Below are 15,103 nucleotides of genomic sequence, written 5' to 3'. Positions count from 1 at the left end.
CAGCATGCCCGGAAGGATTTTTTTGTAGAAGAACAGCTCCAGCTCCTACTGAGGAGGCATCAACCTCCAATAGGAAGGGTTTGGAAGGGTCAGGTCTGGAGAGCACGGGAGCCGAAGAAAAGGCAGACTTGAGTCGTTTAAAGGAGTCTTCTGCTTGAGGAGGCCAGGACTTGGGATCAGCATTTTTCTTGGTTAAAGCCACGATAGGAGCCACAATGGTAGAAAAATGTGGAATAAATTGCCTGTAATAATTGGCGAACCCCAAAAAGCGTTGGATAGCACGGAGTCCGGAGGGGCGTGGCCAATTTAAGACGGCAGAGAGTTTGTCTGGATCCATCTGTAGTCCCTGGCCAGAGACCAAATATCCTAGAAAAGGAAGAGATTGGCATTCAAACAGACATTTCTCAATTTTGGCATAGAGTTGGTTGTCACGAAGTCTCTGAAGAACCATACGGACATGCTGGCGGTGTTCTTCTAGATTGGCAGAAAAAATTAGGATATCGTCCAGATATACCACAACACAGGAGTATAACAGATCACGAAAAATTTCATTGACAAAGTCTTGGAAGACGGCAGGGGCATTGCACAGTCCAAAGGGCATGACCAGATACTCAAAGTGTCCATCTCTGGTGTTAAATGCCGTTTTCCACTCGTCCCCCTCTCTGATGCGGATGAGGTTATAGGCGCCTCTTAAGTCCAATTTAGTGAAGATGTGGGCACCTTGGAGGCGATCAAAGAGTTCAGAGATGAGGGGTAAGGGGTAGCGGTTCTTAACCGTGATTTTATTAAGACCGCGGTAGTCAATGCAAGGACGTAGGGAGCCATCTTTTTTGGACACAAAGAAAAATCCGGCTCCGGCAGGAGAGGAGGATTTACGGATAAAGCCCTTTTTTAGATTCTCCTGGACGTATTCGGACATGGCAAGAGTCTCTGGGGCAGAGAGAGGATAAATTCTGCCCCGGGGTGGAGTAGTACCCGGGAGGAGGTCGATAGGGCAATCATAAGGCCTGTGAGGAGGTAGAGTCTCAGCTTGTTTTTTGCAGAAAACATCCGCGAAGTCCATATAGGCCTTAGGGAGACCGGTTACTGGAGGAACCACAGAGTTACGGCAAGGGTTACTGGGAACCGGTTTTAGACAGTTCTTGGAACAAGAGGACCCCCAACTCTTGATCTCCCCAGTGGACCAATCCAGGGTTGGGGAATGAAGTTGAAGCCAGGGAAGTCCAAGGAGAATCTCCGAGGTGCAATTGGGGAGGACCAAAAGTTCAATCCTCTCATGATGAGATCCGATGCTCATAAGAAGGGGCTCCGTGCGGAAACGTATGGTACAGTCCAATCTTTCATTATTTACACAATTGATGTAGAGGGGTCTGGCGAGACTGGTCACTGGGATGTTGAACCTGTTGACGAGAGAGGCCAAAATAAAATTTCCTGCAGATCCAGAGTCCAAGAAGGCCACTGTAGAGAAGGAGAAGGCAGAGGCAGACATCCGCACAGGCACAGTAAGACGTGGAGAAGCAGAGTAGACATCAAGGACTGTCTCACCCTTGTGCGGAGTCAGCGTACGTCTTTCCAGGCGGGGAGGACGGATAGGACAATCCCTCAGGAAGTGTTCGGTACTAGCACAGTACAGGCAGAGGTTCTCCATACGGCGTCGTGTCCTCTCTTGAGGTGTCAGGCGAGACCGGTCGACCTGCATAGCCTCCACGGCGGGAGGCACAGGAACAGATTGCAGGGGACCAGAGGAGAGAGGAGCCGAGGAGACGAAACGCCTCGTGCGAACAGAGTCCATATCTTGGCGGAGTTCCTGACGCCTTTCAGAAAAACGCATGTCAATGCGAGTGGCTAGGTGAATAAGTTCATGTAGATTAGCAGGAATTTCTCGTGCGGCCAGAACATCTTTAATGTTGCTGGATAGGCCTTTTTTGAAGGTCGCGCAGAGGGCCTCATTATTCCAGGACAATTCTGAAGCAAGTGTACGGAATTGTACGGCATACTCGCCAACGGAAGAATTACCCTGGACCAGGTTCAACAGGGCAGTCTCAGCAGAAGAGGCTCGGGCAGGTTCCTCAAAGACACTTCGGATTTCCGAGAAGAAGGAGTGTACAGAGGCAGTGACGGGGTCATTGCGGTCCCAGAGCGGTGTGGCCCATGACAGGGCTTTTCCGGACAGAAGACTGACTACGAAAGCCACCTTAGACCTTTCAGTGGGAAACAGGTCCGACATCATCTCCAGATGCAGGGAACATTGGGAAAGAAAGCCACGGCAAAACTTAGAGTCCCCATCAAATTTATCCGGCAAGGATAAGCGTATCCCAGGAGCGGCCACTCGCTGCGGAGGAGGTGCAGGAGCTGGCGGAGGAGATGACTGCTGAAGCTGTGGTAGCAACTGTTGTAGCATAACGGTCAGTTGAGACAGCTGTTGGCCTTGTTGCGCTATCTGTTGTGACTGCTGGGCGACCACCGTGGTGAGGTCAGCGACAACTGGCAGAGGAACCTCAGCGGGATCCATGGCCGGATCTACTGTCACGATGCCGGCTGGCAGGTAGTGGACCCTCTGTGCCAGAGAGGGATTGGCGTGGACCGTGCTAGTGGACCGGTTCTAAGCCACTACTGGTTTTCACCAGAGCCCGCCGCAAAGCGGGATGGTCTTGCTGCGGCGGTAGTGACCAGGTCGTATCCACTAGCAACGGCTCACCTCTCTGGCTGCTGAAGATAGGCGCGGTACAAGGGAGTAGGCAGAAGCAAGGTCGGACGTAGCAGAAGGTCGGGGCAGGCAGCAAGGATCGTAGTCAGGGGCAACGGCAGAAGGTCTGGAAACACAGGCAAGGAACACACAAGGAACGCTTTCACTGGCACTAAGGCAACAAGATCCGGCAAGGGAGTGCAAGGGAAGTGAGGTAATATAGGGAAGTGCACAGGTGAAAACCCTAATTGGAACCACTGCGCCAATCAGCGGCGCAGTGGCCCTTTAAATCGCAGAGACCCGGCGCGCGCGCGCCCTAGGGAGCGGGGCCGCGCGCGCCGGGACAGAACAGACGGGGAGCGAGTCAGGTAGGGGAGCCGGGGTGCGCATCGCGAGCGGGCGCTACCCGCATCGCGAATCGCATCCCGGCTGGCAGCAGGATCGCAGCGCCCCGGGTCAGAGGACGTGACCGGAGCGCTGCAGCGGAGGGAGTGAAGCGAGCGCTCCGGGGAGGAGCGGGGACCCGGAGCGCTCGGCGTAACAACTGTGTATATTTTCCCGGTACAATGGCATCACTGTATAGTTACCCTCTACTGTGACAACACTGCGTTTATTAATCCTGTAGTGGCAAAACTGTTTATTGTCCCTGTACAGAGACATTACTGTTTATATTAACTCTGAACTGTGATGTCACTGTATATATTAACTCTGAACTGTGATGTCACTGTGCATATTTACCCTGTATTGTCACTCGCAGTGCAAGGTAAATATGTACAGTGGCATTAGGGTATACAGGCTTAATATATACAGTGATGTCACAGTGCAGTGTAAGTATCAACAGTGATGTTGCAGTATAGAGATAACACACAGTGATGTTATAGTTCAGAGATAATATACACAGTGATGTCACAGTACAGGGATAATACACACAGTGATGTCACAGTACAGGGATAATATACACAGTGATATCACAGTACAGGGATAATACACAGTGATGTCACAGTACAGGCATAATACACAGTGATGTCACAGTACAGGGATAATACACAGTGATGTCACAGTACAGGGATAATACACACAGTGATGTCACAGTACAGAGATAATACACAGAGTGATGGCACAGTACAGGGATAATACACAGTGATGTCACAGTACAGGGATAATATACACAGTGATGTCACAGTACAGAGTTAATACACAGTGATGTCACATTACAGGGATAATACACAGAGTGATGGCACAGTACAGAGATAATACACAGTGATGTCACAGTACAGGGATAATACACAGAGATGTCACAGTATAACCATCTCACAGCTGGACCACCATGTAATTTCAGCAGAAAATAAAGCAGGGCCTCATGTTCAAGTTTCGCCTAAGGCCTCACAAAGTCTAGAGCCGCCTCTGGTCGGCCCTACCATGGGACCTGGTGGGACCATAAGTCCCAGGTGGCACTTTTCAGGGGCAGCATTTTGCTGCCCCCTTTTGTTTTTTTGTGCCTAGTAGGTTCATGGTACGGTTGGCGCCGCCGCTGCTCACTGTTCTAAAGCAGCTGCGGAGTATAATAGCGCAGCGGGCACTTTAGACAGTGAGTCTGCCTCCGGCCGACCAGGGTCTGACGAGGGACGTCGCACAAGTGACGTACTTCTGCAGACCCACTCAGGAGGACGTCAGAGACGTCACTCGTCAGGCCGCTGCCGGAGAGGAGAAGCGCTGTGCAGGGCAGGTAAGTGTGTCTCTGTGTTTCTCTGTGTCTGTCTGTGTATTTGGGGGGGCTATGGCTACCTAATGTGAGGAATCTATGCTACCCAATGTGGGGAAACTATGTTACCTAATGTGGCGAATATGTGCTACCTAATGTGGGGAAACTATGCTACCTAATGTGGGGAAAGTATGCTACCTAATGTGGGGAAGCTATGCTACCTAATGTGGGGAAACTTTGTTACCTAATGTGGGTAATCTGTGCTACCTAATGTGGGGAAACTATGCTACCTAATGTGGGGAAACTATGTTACCTAATGTGGGGAATCTGTGCTACCTAATGTGGGCAAACTATGTTACCTAATGTGGGGAAGCTATGTTACCTAATGTGGGGAAACTATGTTACCTGATGTGGGGAATCTGTGCTACCTAATGTGGGGAAACTATGCTACCTAATGTGGGGAAACTATGTTACCTAATGTGGAGAATCTGTGCTACCTAATGTGGGGAAACTATGCTACCTTATGTGGGGAAACTATGTTACCTAATGTGGGGAATCTGTGCTACCTATTGTGGGGAAACTATGCTACCTAATGTGGGGAACTATGCTACCTAATGTGGGCAAACTATGCTACCTAATGTGGGGAAACTGCTACCTAATGTAGGGAATCTATGCTACCTAATGTGGGGAAACTATGCTACCTAATGTGAGGAAACTATGCTACCTAATGTGGGGAATCTATGCTACCTAATGTTGGGAATCTATGCTACCTAATATGGGGGGCTTGAATGAGCTGCGGCATATGGGAGGCCTTAATAAATAATTAGAAACTTATACAGCAAGTGACATATGGGGGTCCACCTGAGTAAGAGACACATGGAGGGGGGGTGCTGAACAATTGATGTTTTGGGGGGGGGGGGGCACAGGCACATTTGTTACGCCGAGCGCTCCGGGTCCCCGCTCCTCCCCGGAGCGCTCGCTACACTCTCCCCACTGCAGCGCTCCGGTCACATCCACTGACCCGGGGCGCTGCGATTCCGCTTCCAGCCGGGATGCGATTCGCGATGCGGGTAGCGCCCGCTCGCGATGCGCACCCCGGCTCCCGTACCTGACTCGCTCTCCCTCGGTCCTGTCCCGGCGCGCGCGGCCCCGCTCCCTAGGGCGCGCGCGCGCCGGGTCTTTGCGATTTAAAGGGCCACTGCGCCGCTGATTGGCGCAGTGATTCCAATTAGTGTGTTCACCTGTGCACTTCCCTATATCACCTCACTTCCCCTGCACTCCCTTGCCGGATCTTGTTGCCATCGTGCCAGTGAAAGCGTTTCCTTGTGTGTTCCTAGCCTGTGTTCCAGACCTCCTGCCGTTGCCCCTGACTACGATCCTTGCTGCCTGCCCCGACCTTCTGCTACGTCCGACCTTGCTTCTGTCTACTCCCTTGTACCGCGCCTATCTTCAGCAGTCAGAGAGGTTGAGCCGTTGCTAGTGGATACGACCTGGTCACTACCGCCGCAGCAAGTCCATCCCGCTTTGCGGCGGGCTCTGGTGAAAACCAGTAGTGACTTAGAACCGATCCACTAGCACGGTCCACGCCAATCCCTCTCTGGCACAGAGGATCCACTACCTGCCAGCCGGCATCGTGACAGTAGATCCGGCCATGGATCCCGCTGAAGTTCCTCTGCCAGTTGTCGCTGACCTCACCACGGTGGTCGCCCAGCAGTCACAACAGATAGCGCAACAAGGCCAACAGCTGTCTCAACTGACCGTTATGCTACAGCAGTTACTACCACAGCTTCAGCAATCATCTCCTCCGCCAGCTCCTGCACCTCCTCCGCAGCGAGTGGCCGCCTCTGGTCTACGCCTATCCTTGCCGGATAAATTTGATGGGGACTCTAAGTTTTGCCGTGGCTTTCTTTCCCAATGTTCCCTGCACCTGGAGATGATGTCGGACCAGTTTCCCACTGAAAGGTCTAAGGTGGCTTTCGTAGTCAGCCTTCTGTCTGGAAAAGCCCTGTCTTGGGCCACACCGCTCTGGGACCGCAATGACCCCGTCACTGCCTCTGTACACTCCTTCTTCTCGGAAATCCGAAGTGTCTTTGAGGAACCTGCCCGAGCCTCTTCTGCTGAGACTGCCCTGTTGAACCTGGTCCAGGGTAATTCTTCCGTTGGCGAGTATGCCGTACAATTCCGTACTCTTGCTTCAGAATTATCCTGGAATAATGAGGCCCTCTGCGCGACCTTTAAAAAAGGCCTATCCAGCAACATTAAAGATGTTCTGGCCGCACGAGAAATCCCTGCTAATCTACATGAACTCATTCACCTAGCCACTCGCATTGACATGCGTTTTTCCGAAAGGCGTCAGGAGCTCCGCCAAGATATGGACTCTGTTCGCACGAGGCGTTTCTTCTCCTCGGCTCCTCTCTCCTCTGGTCCCCTGCAATCCGTTCCTGTGCCTCCCGCCGTGGAGGCTATGCAGGTCGACCGGTCTCGCCTGACACCTCAAGAGAGGACACGACGCCGCATGGAGAATCTCTGCCTGTACTGTGCTAGTACCGAACACTTCCTGAGGGATTGTCCTATCCGTCCTCCCCGCCTGGAAAAACGTACGCTGACTCCGCACAAAGGTGAGACAGTCCTTGATATCTACTCTGCTTCTCCACGTCTTACTGTGCCTGTGCGGATGTCTGCCTCTGCCTTCTCCTTCTCTACTATGGCCTTCTTGGACTCTGGATCTGCAGGAAATTTTATTTTGGCCTCTCTCGTCAACAGGTTCAACATCCCAGTGACCAGTCTCGCCAGACCCCTTTACATCAATTGTGTAAACAATGAAAGATTGGACTGTACCATACGTTTCCGCACGGAGCCCCTTCTAATGTGCATCGGATCTCATCACGAGAGGATTGAACTTTTGGTCCTCCCCAATTGCACTTCTGAAATTCTCCTTGGACTTCCCTGGCTTCAACTTCATTCCCCAACCCTGGATTGGTCCACTGGGGAGATCAAGAGTTGGGGGCCCTCTTGTTCCAAGGACTGTCTAAAGCCGGTTCCCAGTAACCCTTGCCGTGACTCTGTGGTTCCTCCAGTAACCGGTCTCCCTAAGGCCTATATGGACTTTGCGGATGTTTTCTGCAAAAAACAAGCTGAGACTCTACCTCCTCACAGGCCTTATGATTGTCCTATCGACCTCCTCCCGGGCACTACTCCACCCCGGGGCAGAATTTATCCTCTGTCCGCCCCAGAGACTCTTGCCATGTCTGAATACGTCCAGGAAAATTTAAAAAAGGGCTTTATCCGTAAATCCTCCTCTCCTGCCGGAGCCGGATTTTTCTTTGTCCAAAAAAGATGGCTCCCTACGTCCTTGCATTGACTACCGCGGTCTTAATAAAATCACGGTTAAGAACCGCTACCCCCTACCCCTCATCTCTGAACTCTTTGGTCGCCTCCAAGGTGCCCACATCTTTACTAAACTGGACTTAAGAGGTGCTTATAATCTCATCCGCATCAGAGAGGGGGATGAATGGAAAACGGCATTTAACACCAGAGATGGACACTTTGAGTATCTGGTCATGCCCTTTGGCCTGTGCAACGCCCCTGCCGTCTTCCAAGACTTTGTTAATGAAATTTTTCGTGATCTTTTATACTCCTGTGTTGTTGTATATCTGGACGATATCCTAATTTTTTCTGCCAATCTAGAAGAACACCGCCAGCATGTCCGTATGGTTCTTCAGAGACTTCGTGACAATCAACTCTATGCCAAAATTGAGAAATGTCTGTTTGAATGCCAATCTCTTCCTTTTCTAGGATACTTGGTCTCTGGCCAGGGACTACAAATGGATCCAGACAAACTCTCTGCCGTCTTAGATTGGCCACGCCCCTCCGGACTCCGTGCTATCCAACGCTTTTTGGGGTTCGCCAATTATTACAGGCAATTTATTCCACATTTTTCTACCGTTGTGGCTCCTATCGTGGCTTTAACCAAAAAAAATGCCGATCCCAAGTCTTGGCCTCCTCAAGCGGAAGACGCCTTTAAACGACTCAAGTCTGCCTTTTCTTCGGCTCCCGTGCTCTCCAGACCTGACCCTTCCAAACCCTTCCTATTGGAGGTTGATGCCTCCTCAGTGGGAGCTGGAGCTGTTCTTCTACAAAAAAATTCTTCCGGGCATGCTGTCACTTGTGGTTTTTTTTCTAGGACCTTCTCTCCGGCGGAGAGGAACTACTCCATCGGGGATCGAGAGCTTCTAGCCATCAAATTAGCACTTGAGGAATGGAGGCATCTGCTGGAGGGATCAAGATTTCCAGTTATTATTTACACCGATCACAAGAACCTCTCCTACCTCCAGTCTGCCCAACGGCTGAATCCTCGCCAGGCCCGGTGGTCTCTGTTCTTTGCCCGATTTAATTTTGAAATTCACTTTCGGCCTGCCGATAAGAACATTAGGGCCGATGCTCTCTCTCGTTCCTCGGATGCCTCGGAAGTTGAACTCTCTCCGCAACACATCATTCCTCCTGACTGCCTGATTTCCACTTCTCCAGCCTCCATCAGGCAAACTCCTCCAGGAAAGACCTTTGTTTCTCCACGCCAACGCCTCGGAATCCTCAAATGGGGTCACTCCTCCCATCTCGCAGGTCATGTGGGCATCAAGAAATCTGTGCAACTCATCTCCCGCTTCTATTGGTGGCCGACTCTGGAGACGGATGTTGTGGACTTTGTGCGAGCCTGCACTATCTGTGCCCGGGATAAGACTCCTCGCCAGAAGCCCGCTGGTTTTCTTCATCCCCTGCCTGTCCCCGAACAGCCTTGGTCTCTGATTGGTATGGATTTTATTACTGATTTACCCCCTTCCCGTGGCAACACTGTTATTTGGGTGGTCGTTGATCGATTCTCCAAAATGGCACATTTCATCCCTCTTCCTGGTCTTCCTTCAGCGCCTCAGTTGGCTAAACAATTTTTTGTACACATTTTTCGTCTTCACGGGTTGCCTACGCAGATCGTCTCGGATAGAGGCGTCCAATTCGTGTCTAAATTCTGGAGGGCTCTCTGTAAACAACTCAAGATTAAATTAAATTTTTCTTCTGCATATCATCCCCAATCCAATGAACAAGTAGAAAGAATTAACCAGGTCTTGGGTGATTATTTACGACATTTTGTTTCCTCCCGCCAGGATGACTGGGCAGATCTCCTTCCATGGGCCGAATTCTCGTATAACTTCAGAGTCTCTGAATCTTCCTCCAAATCCCCATTTTTCGTGGTGTACGGCCGTCACCCTCTTCCCCCCCTCCCTACCCCCTTGCCCTCTGGTCTGCCCGCTGTGGATGAAATTTCTCGTGACCTTTCCATCATATGGAGAGAGACCCAAAATTCTCTCTTACAGGCTTCATCACGCATGAAGAAGTTCGCGGATAAGAAAAGAAGAGCTCCTCCCATTTTTTCCCCTGGAGACAAGGTATGGCTCTCCGCTAAATATGTCCGCTTCCGTGTCCCTAGCTACAAGTTGGGACCACGCTATCTTGGTCCTTTCAAAATTTTGTGTCAGATTAATCCTGTCTCTTACAAACTTCTTCTTCCTCCTTCTCTTCGTATTCCTAATGCCTTTCACGTTTCTCTTCTTAAACCACTCATCATCAACCGTTTCTCTCCCAAATCTGTTCCTCCCACTCCTGTTTCCGGCTCCTCGGACATCTTCTCCGTCAAAGAGATTCTAGCATCTAAAAAGGTCAGAGGGAAAACCTTTTTTTTAGTGGATTGGGAGGGTTGTGGTCCAGAAGAGAGATCCTGGGAACCTGAGGACAACATCCTAGACAAAAGTCTGCTCCTCAGGTTCTCAGGCTCTAAGAAGAGGGGGAGACCCAAGGGGGGGGGTACTGTTACGCCGAGCGCTCCGGGTCCCCGCTCCTCCCCGGAGCGCTCGCTACACTCTCCCCACTGCAGCGCTCCGGTCACATCCACTGACCCGGGGCGCTGCGATTCCGCTTCCAGCCGGGATGCGATTCGCGATGCGGGTAGCGCCCGCTCGCGATGCGCACCCCGGCTCCCGTACCTGACTCGCTCTCCCTCGGTCCTGTCCCGGCGCGCGCGGCCCCGCTCCCTAGGGCGCGCGCGCGCCGGGTCTTTGCGATTTAAAGGGCCACTGCGCCGCTGATTGGCGCAGTGATTCCAATTAGTGTGTTCACCTGTGCACTTCCCTATATCACCTCGCTTCCCCTGCTCTCCCTTGCCGGATCTTGTTGCCATCGTGCCAGTGAAAGCGTTTCCTTGTGTGTTCCTAGCCTGTGTTCCAGACCTCCTGCCGTTGCCCCTGACTACGATCCTTGCTGCCTGCCCCGACCTTCTGCTACGTCCGACCTTGCTTCTGTCTACTCCCTTGTACCGCGCCTATCTTCAGCAGTCAGAGAGGTTGAGCCGTTGCTAGTGGATACGACCTGGTCACTACCGCCGCAGCAAGTCCATCCCGCTTTGCGGCGGGCTCTGGTGAAAACCAGTAGTGACTTAGAACCGATCCACTAGCACGGTCCACGCCAATCCCTCTCTGGCACAGAGGATCCACTACCTGCCAGCCGGCATCGTGACAACATTCTTTGCACAAGGGCCCTCTGCTGTCTGTGTCCGCCCCTGGGTAGAGAATAAGGGGTAAAGTGGAACATAGAACAAATGCAGTTATTTTTTTCTTAATTTTTTTTTAATGAAGTAAACGAGATAAAGGTAAGCAATGACTTTTCCTCAGTCTGAAGCGCGGTCCTCATCGGCAGGAAGCAGTGAGGAGGAGGAGGATGACGGAGGTTCTGATTCCATCTCTGCTTCTTTTTCGTCCCTCTCTATATATAGGGCCGTGGCCATGAAGAAGGCCCCTCCGATGACTGCCATTATGGTGCAGGTCATGAGGGCATACTCTAGGCCGCGGTATTTCAGAAGAGGGGATTTGGCATATCCTCGTTCGTAGGTGTCAGATATCAGGCCGATGAGGTACGGGCTGCCGGCGTCACCTAGGAGGTGATAGATTGTCATCTGCACGGCCAGGGCTGAAGATCTCCTCCACGGAGTTACTACTTTTAGTATAATGTCAGATATGAGGGTGAAATTTACTGACAGAAGCGTCTCTCCGATGAAGATGAAGATGTTGGTGGCAACAAGGCTGATGTTGCCAAAAGTCAATGCCAACAGAAGAAAAGGGGCGGAGAGCATCATCGCGCATCCACACACAAGCGGGTCCGCCCGTGGGTTGGATTTGCGATATCTTTTACTTATCTCCGTCCCTGCTACAACTCCCAGAATGCCGGAAACTACTGTAACCACACCAAATATTAGGATGTCGTGATAGTCACACGGTTCAGCACGGCAAGGGTCCTTCTCTTGTAGGAGTGTTCGTGCGTGGGTCAGGTATGACGGACCCCATACACCTATGGCTCCCACTATGAAGGATACAGCCGTCGATCCCATGGTGGTTAACATGAAGCTTCGATTTTTAAATAGTTTTTTCAGATCTGTCGCCCATTTGGCAAACTTCTGGGATTTGTTGTTCTTCTTCCCGTTTGTAGTCGTTCTTGGAAGCTCCTTTGTGACCAAAATCATCAAAGCCACAGCTATGAGGCCCAGGCCAGGGGTGACTCGAAACGCCCAGTGCCAATCGCCCCTTGCTGCATCAGTCACTTTGGGCCCGATGATGTATCCTAGTCCGCAGCCTACAGGTATGACGGAGTAAAACACGTTCAGCATGCGGGTCCGCTGGTCACTTGTAAAAAGGTCTGCAATGATGGAGGGGGCGATGGTGCAGAAAGTCGCCTCTCCGGCTCCAACCAGTCCACTCGTCAGCAGGAAGAGCAGGAAGTACCCGTCAGGGATGAATGACAGGGTAAGTGTCATGCTCAACCAAACGATGATTCCTGCGCAAACAGTATATTTCTTATTACAGTGGTCGCCCAAATATCCGGCAATTGGTGCGACCAGCACGTAGCTTCCAATGAACAATGTATTCAATAAGCCGGACAGACTAGCATTGGTGTCATATGCTTTCTGTATATAAGGCAGCACCCCCGCCACGCTGGAGCGATTTGCATAGATGAGCAAATTAACAAAGGCGAGGATCACTACGGTGATGATGGAACGTACGGTGGACATCACGCTTAGAGATGGCAGGTTCTGCCTCTCAGGGATATCGCCCTTTTCTACATCCATATCACTATGGTCCTCCATTGCTTCTTCCTCCTCCTTCAGCAATGGGTCTTGTGGAGAGGCCATGGTCACAGGTCAGAGCCTGAAAACACTAGAGAGAGAGAGAGATAAGTGAACACATTAGATAACATGTCATCATTCCTGTCATTCTACAATAGATCCTTCATACAGAGCAGAAATGTCCAGCACAGAACCACAAGATAACACTAAGACCATCGCAGCCTCAGAAGAAGACGCTTCTCTATAAGTGTTTTATATGGAGACGTCTTCCCTGAGGTTACCAATATCTGATAACCCTGAACCTGTCCGGTCCTAGTAATATCTGATAACCCTGAACCTGTCCGGTCCTAGTAATATCTGATAACCCTGAACCTGTCCGGTCCTAGTAATATCTGATAACCCTGAACCTGTCCGGTCCTAGTAATATCTGATAACCCTGAACCTGTCCGGTCCTAGTAATATCTGATAACCCTGAACCTGTCCGGTCCTATTAATATCTGATAACCCTGAACCTGTCCGGTCCTAGTAATATCTGATAACCCTGAACCTGTCCGGTCCTAGTAATATCTGATAACCCTGAACCTGTCCGGTCCTAGTAATATCTGATAACCTTAAACCTGTCCGGTCCTAGTAATATCTGATAACCCTGAACCTGTCCAGTCCTAGTAATATCTGATAACCCTGAACCTGTCCGGTCCTAGTAATATCTGATAACCTTGAACCTGTCCGGTCCTAGTAATATCTGATAACCCTGAACCTGTCCGGTCCTAGTAATATCTGATAACCCTGAACCTGTCCGGTCCTAGTAATATCTGACAACCCTGATTCTGTCCGGTCCTAGTAATATCTGATAACCCTGAACCTGTCCGGTCCTAGTAATATCTGATAACCCTGAACCTGTCCGGTCCTAGTAATATCTGATAACCCTGAAGCTGTCCGGTCCTAGTAATATGTGATAAACCTGAACCTCTCCGGTCATAGTAATATCTGATAACCCTGAACCTGTCCGGTCCTAGTAATATCTGATAAACCTGAACCTCACCGGTCATAGTAATATCTGATAACCCTGAACCTGTCCGGTCCTAGTAATATCTGATAACCCTGAACCTCTCCGGTCATAGTAATATCTGATAACCCTGAACCTGTCCGGTCCTAGTAATATCTGATAAACCTGAACCTGTCCGGTCATAGTAATATCTGATAACCCTGAATCTGTCCTAGTAATGGCGGATTATAAGGGCTTGGCTGTATGGTCACTGGGCCATGTGAACTTCATACTGTAGATACAATTGGGCTATCCTGCTATTTACATTTACTAATAATGAACCTACCCCACCTCATTGGGATCTATCCGTCCCCTATATGACTTTCTGCCACTAGTTGATTTGAAAATTTTCCCTTTCGGAGTACCCGGAGTATTTCTATTGTTAGTACACACAGAATTCTATTATATAATATTATATTTCTGCCCTAATCTTTCTGTTATTCTTTTACTGCGCCACCAAATCTTTCTCATAGACTTATATCTTTTAGAACTTCATGAATTAGGACTCTTTTTCTTGGGGGCTTTTTTGGGCATAATTGCATTTTAGCAGTTTTGCAAGAAAAAGCTCTGGTCATGATACTATCTGTGCGTTTTATTATGTTTAATGCCTAAGCCAAGTATTGTCACAATGCTATGAGAAATATAACTTTTGTTATTTCTTTTGGAAATTAAATTCTTGTTTTATTTTGCTAAAAAAAAAAAAGCAACAGCAATAAAAAAAAACTGTCAAACAAAAAGCCCTGTGTATGTATGAATAGAAGAGGCTGAGACTTACCTTGTGGTTCTCTCTTCAGACAAGGAACGGTCAAAATCTTGAATTCTCTATCGCAAATAGAAACTCTCTAACAAACACTTTGCACCACAGGTTGTGAATGCAAAACACACTGAAGAGACTGCAGCCGGCGCGCACCTCCTTGTACAGCTTACGGTGACATCATCACAAGCATGTGTGACATCACAGGGTTCTAAACCATCTTCAGGTATGTGTATATTTGTATAGTAAATGTGAGTAGCCGTATTAGTCCAGTGATGCAGATTGTAATACCTTTTTTATTGGACTAACAGAATTTTGTAGAAACAAACTTTCGGGATTCCTCCCTGATAATTTATAAAGTCCTTTGATCATTAGTCCTTGTCTATTGGACTTGATAAAGGGAGGAATCCTGAAAGCTTGTCTCTACAAAATTCTGTTAGTCCAATAAAAAGGGTATTACAAGAGACTGCAACATATTTTTTGATTTGTGTGTATATACATATATATATATATATATATATATATATATATATATATATATAGTTCCAAGCGTGAGTCGGTGCCTCCAGCTAGGATCCGGGTCCAGGATTCTGCATAGGTAGATCCAAGAAAAATGTTGTGGCACTCAAGGTATGGTGAAAAAATGAAAACTATTTATTCATCCCAAATGTGCAAAGAGCAACGTTTCAATGGTCTCACACCATCATTATCAAGACACTCTATAATGATGGTGTGAGACCATTGAAACGTTGCTC

General features: G+C 49.5%; 1 protein-coding gene across 1 annotated transcript; it reads right to left on the bottom strand.

Annotated features, from left to right (window-relative positions):
- Nucleotides 1–11,043: 11,043 nt before the first annotated feature.
- Nucleotides 11,044–14,482, bottom strand: LOC130358023 (protein spinster homolog 1-like). The gene is made up of 2 exons (XM_056560828.1): nucleotides 14,370–14,482; nucleotides 11,044–12,640 (listed from the first exon to the last, which is right to left on the bottom strand). The coding sequence occupies exon 2, from the start codon at nucleotides 12,613–12,615 to the stop codon at nucleotides 11,101–11,103; it is 1,515 nt and encodes a 504-aa protein (XP_056416803.1). The 5' UTR covers nucleotides 12,616–12,640; nucleotides 14,370–14,482; the 3' UTR covers nucleotides 11,044–11,100.
- Between the last annotated feature and the right edge of the window lie 621 nt (nucleotides 14,483–15,103).

The sequence above is a fragment of the Hyla sarda genome, chromosome 2 (genome assembly GCF_029499605.1).
Source record: "Hyla sarda isolate aHylSar1 chromosome 2, aHylSar1.hap1, whole genome shotgun sequence".
NCBI lineage: Eukaryota > Metazoa > Chordata > Amphibia > Anura > Hylidae > Hyla > Hyla sarda.
The sequence above is the reverse complement of the archived record's forward strand: the minus strand, read 5'-3'. Positions and strand labels throughout refer to the sequence as shown.

Coding starts and splice junctions, on each gene's coding strand:
- LOC130358023 (XM_056560828.1), bottom strand. CDS start 12,615: ATGGCCTCTCCACAAGACCCATTGCTGAAGGAGGAGGAAGAAGCAATG.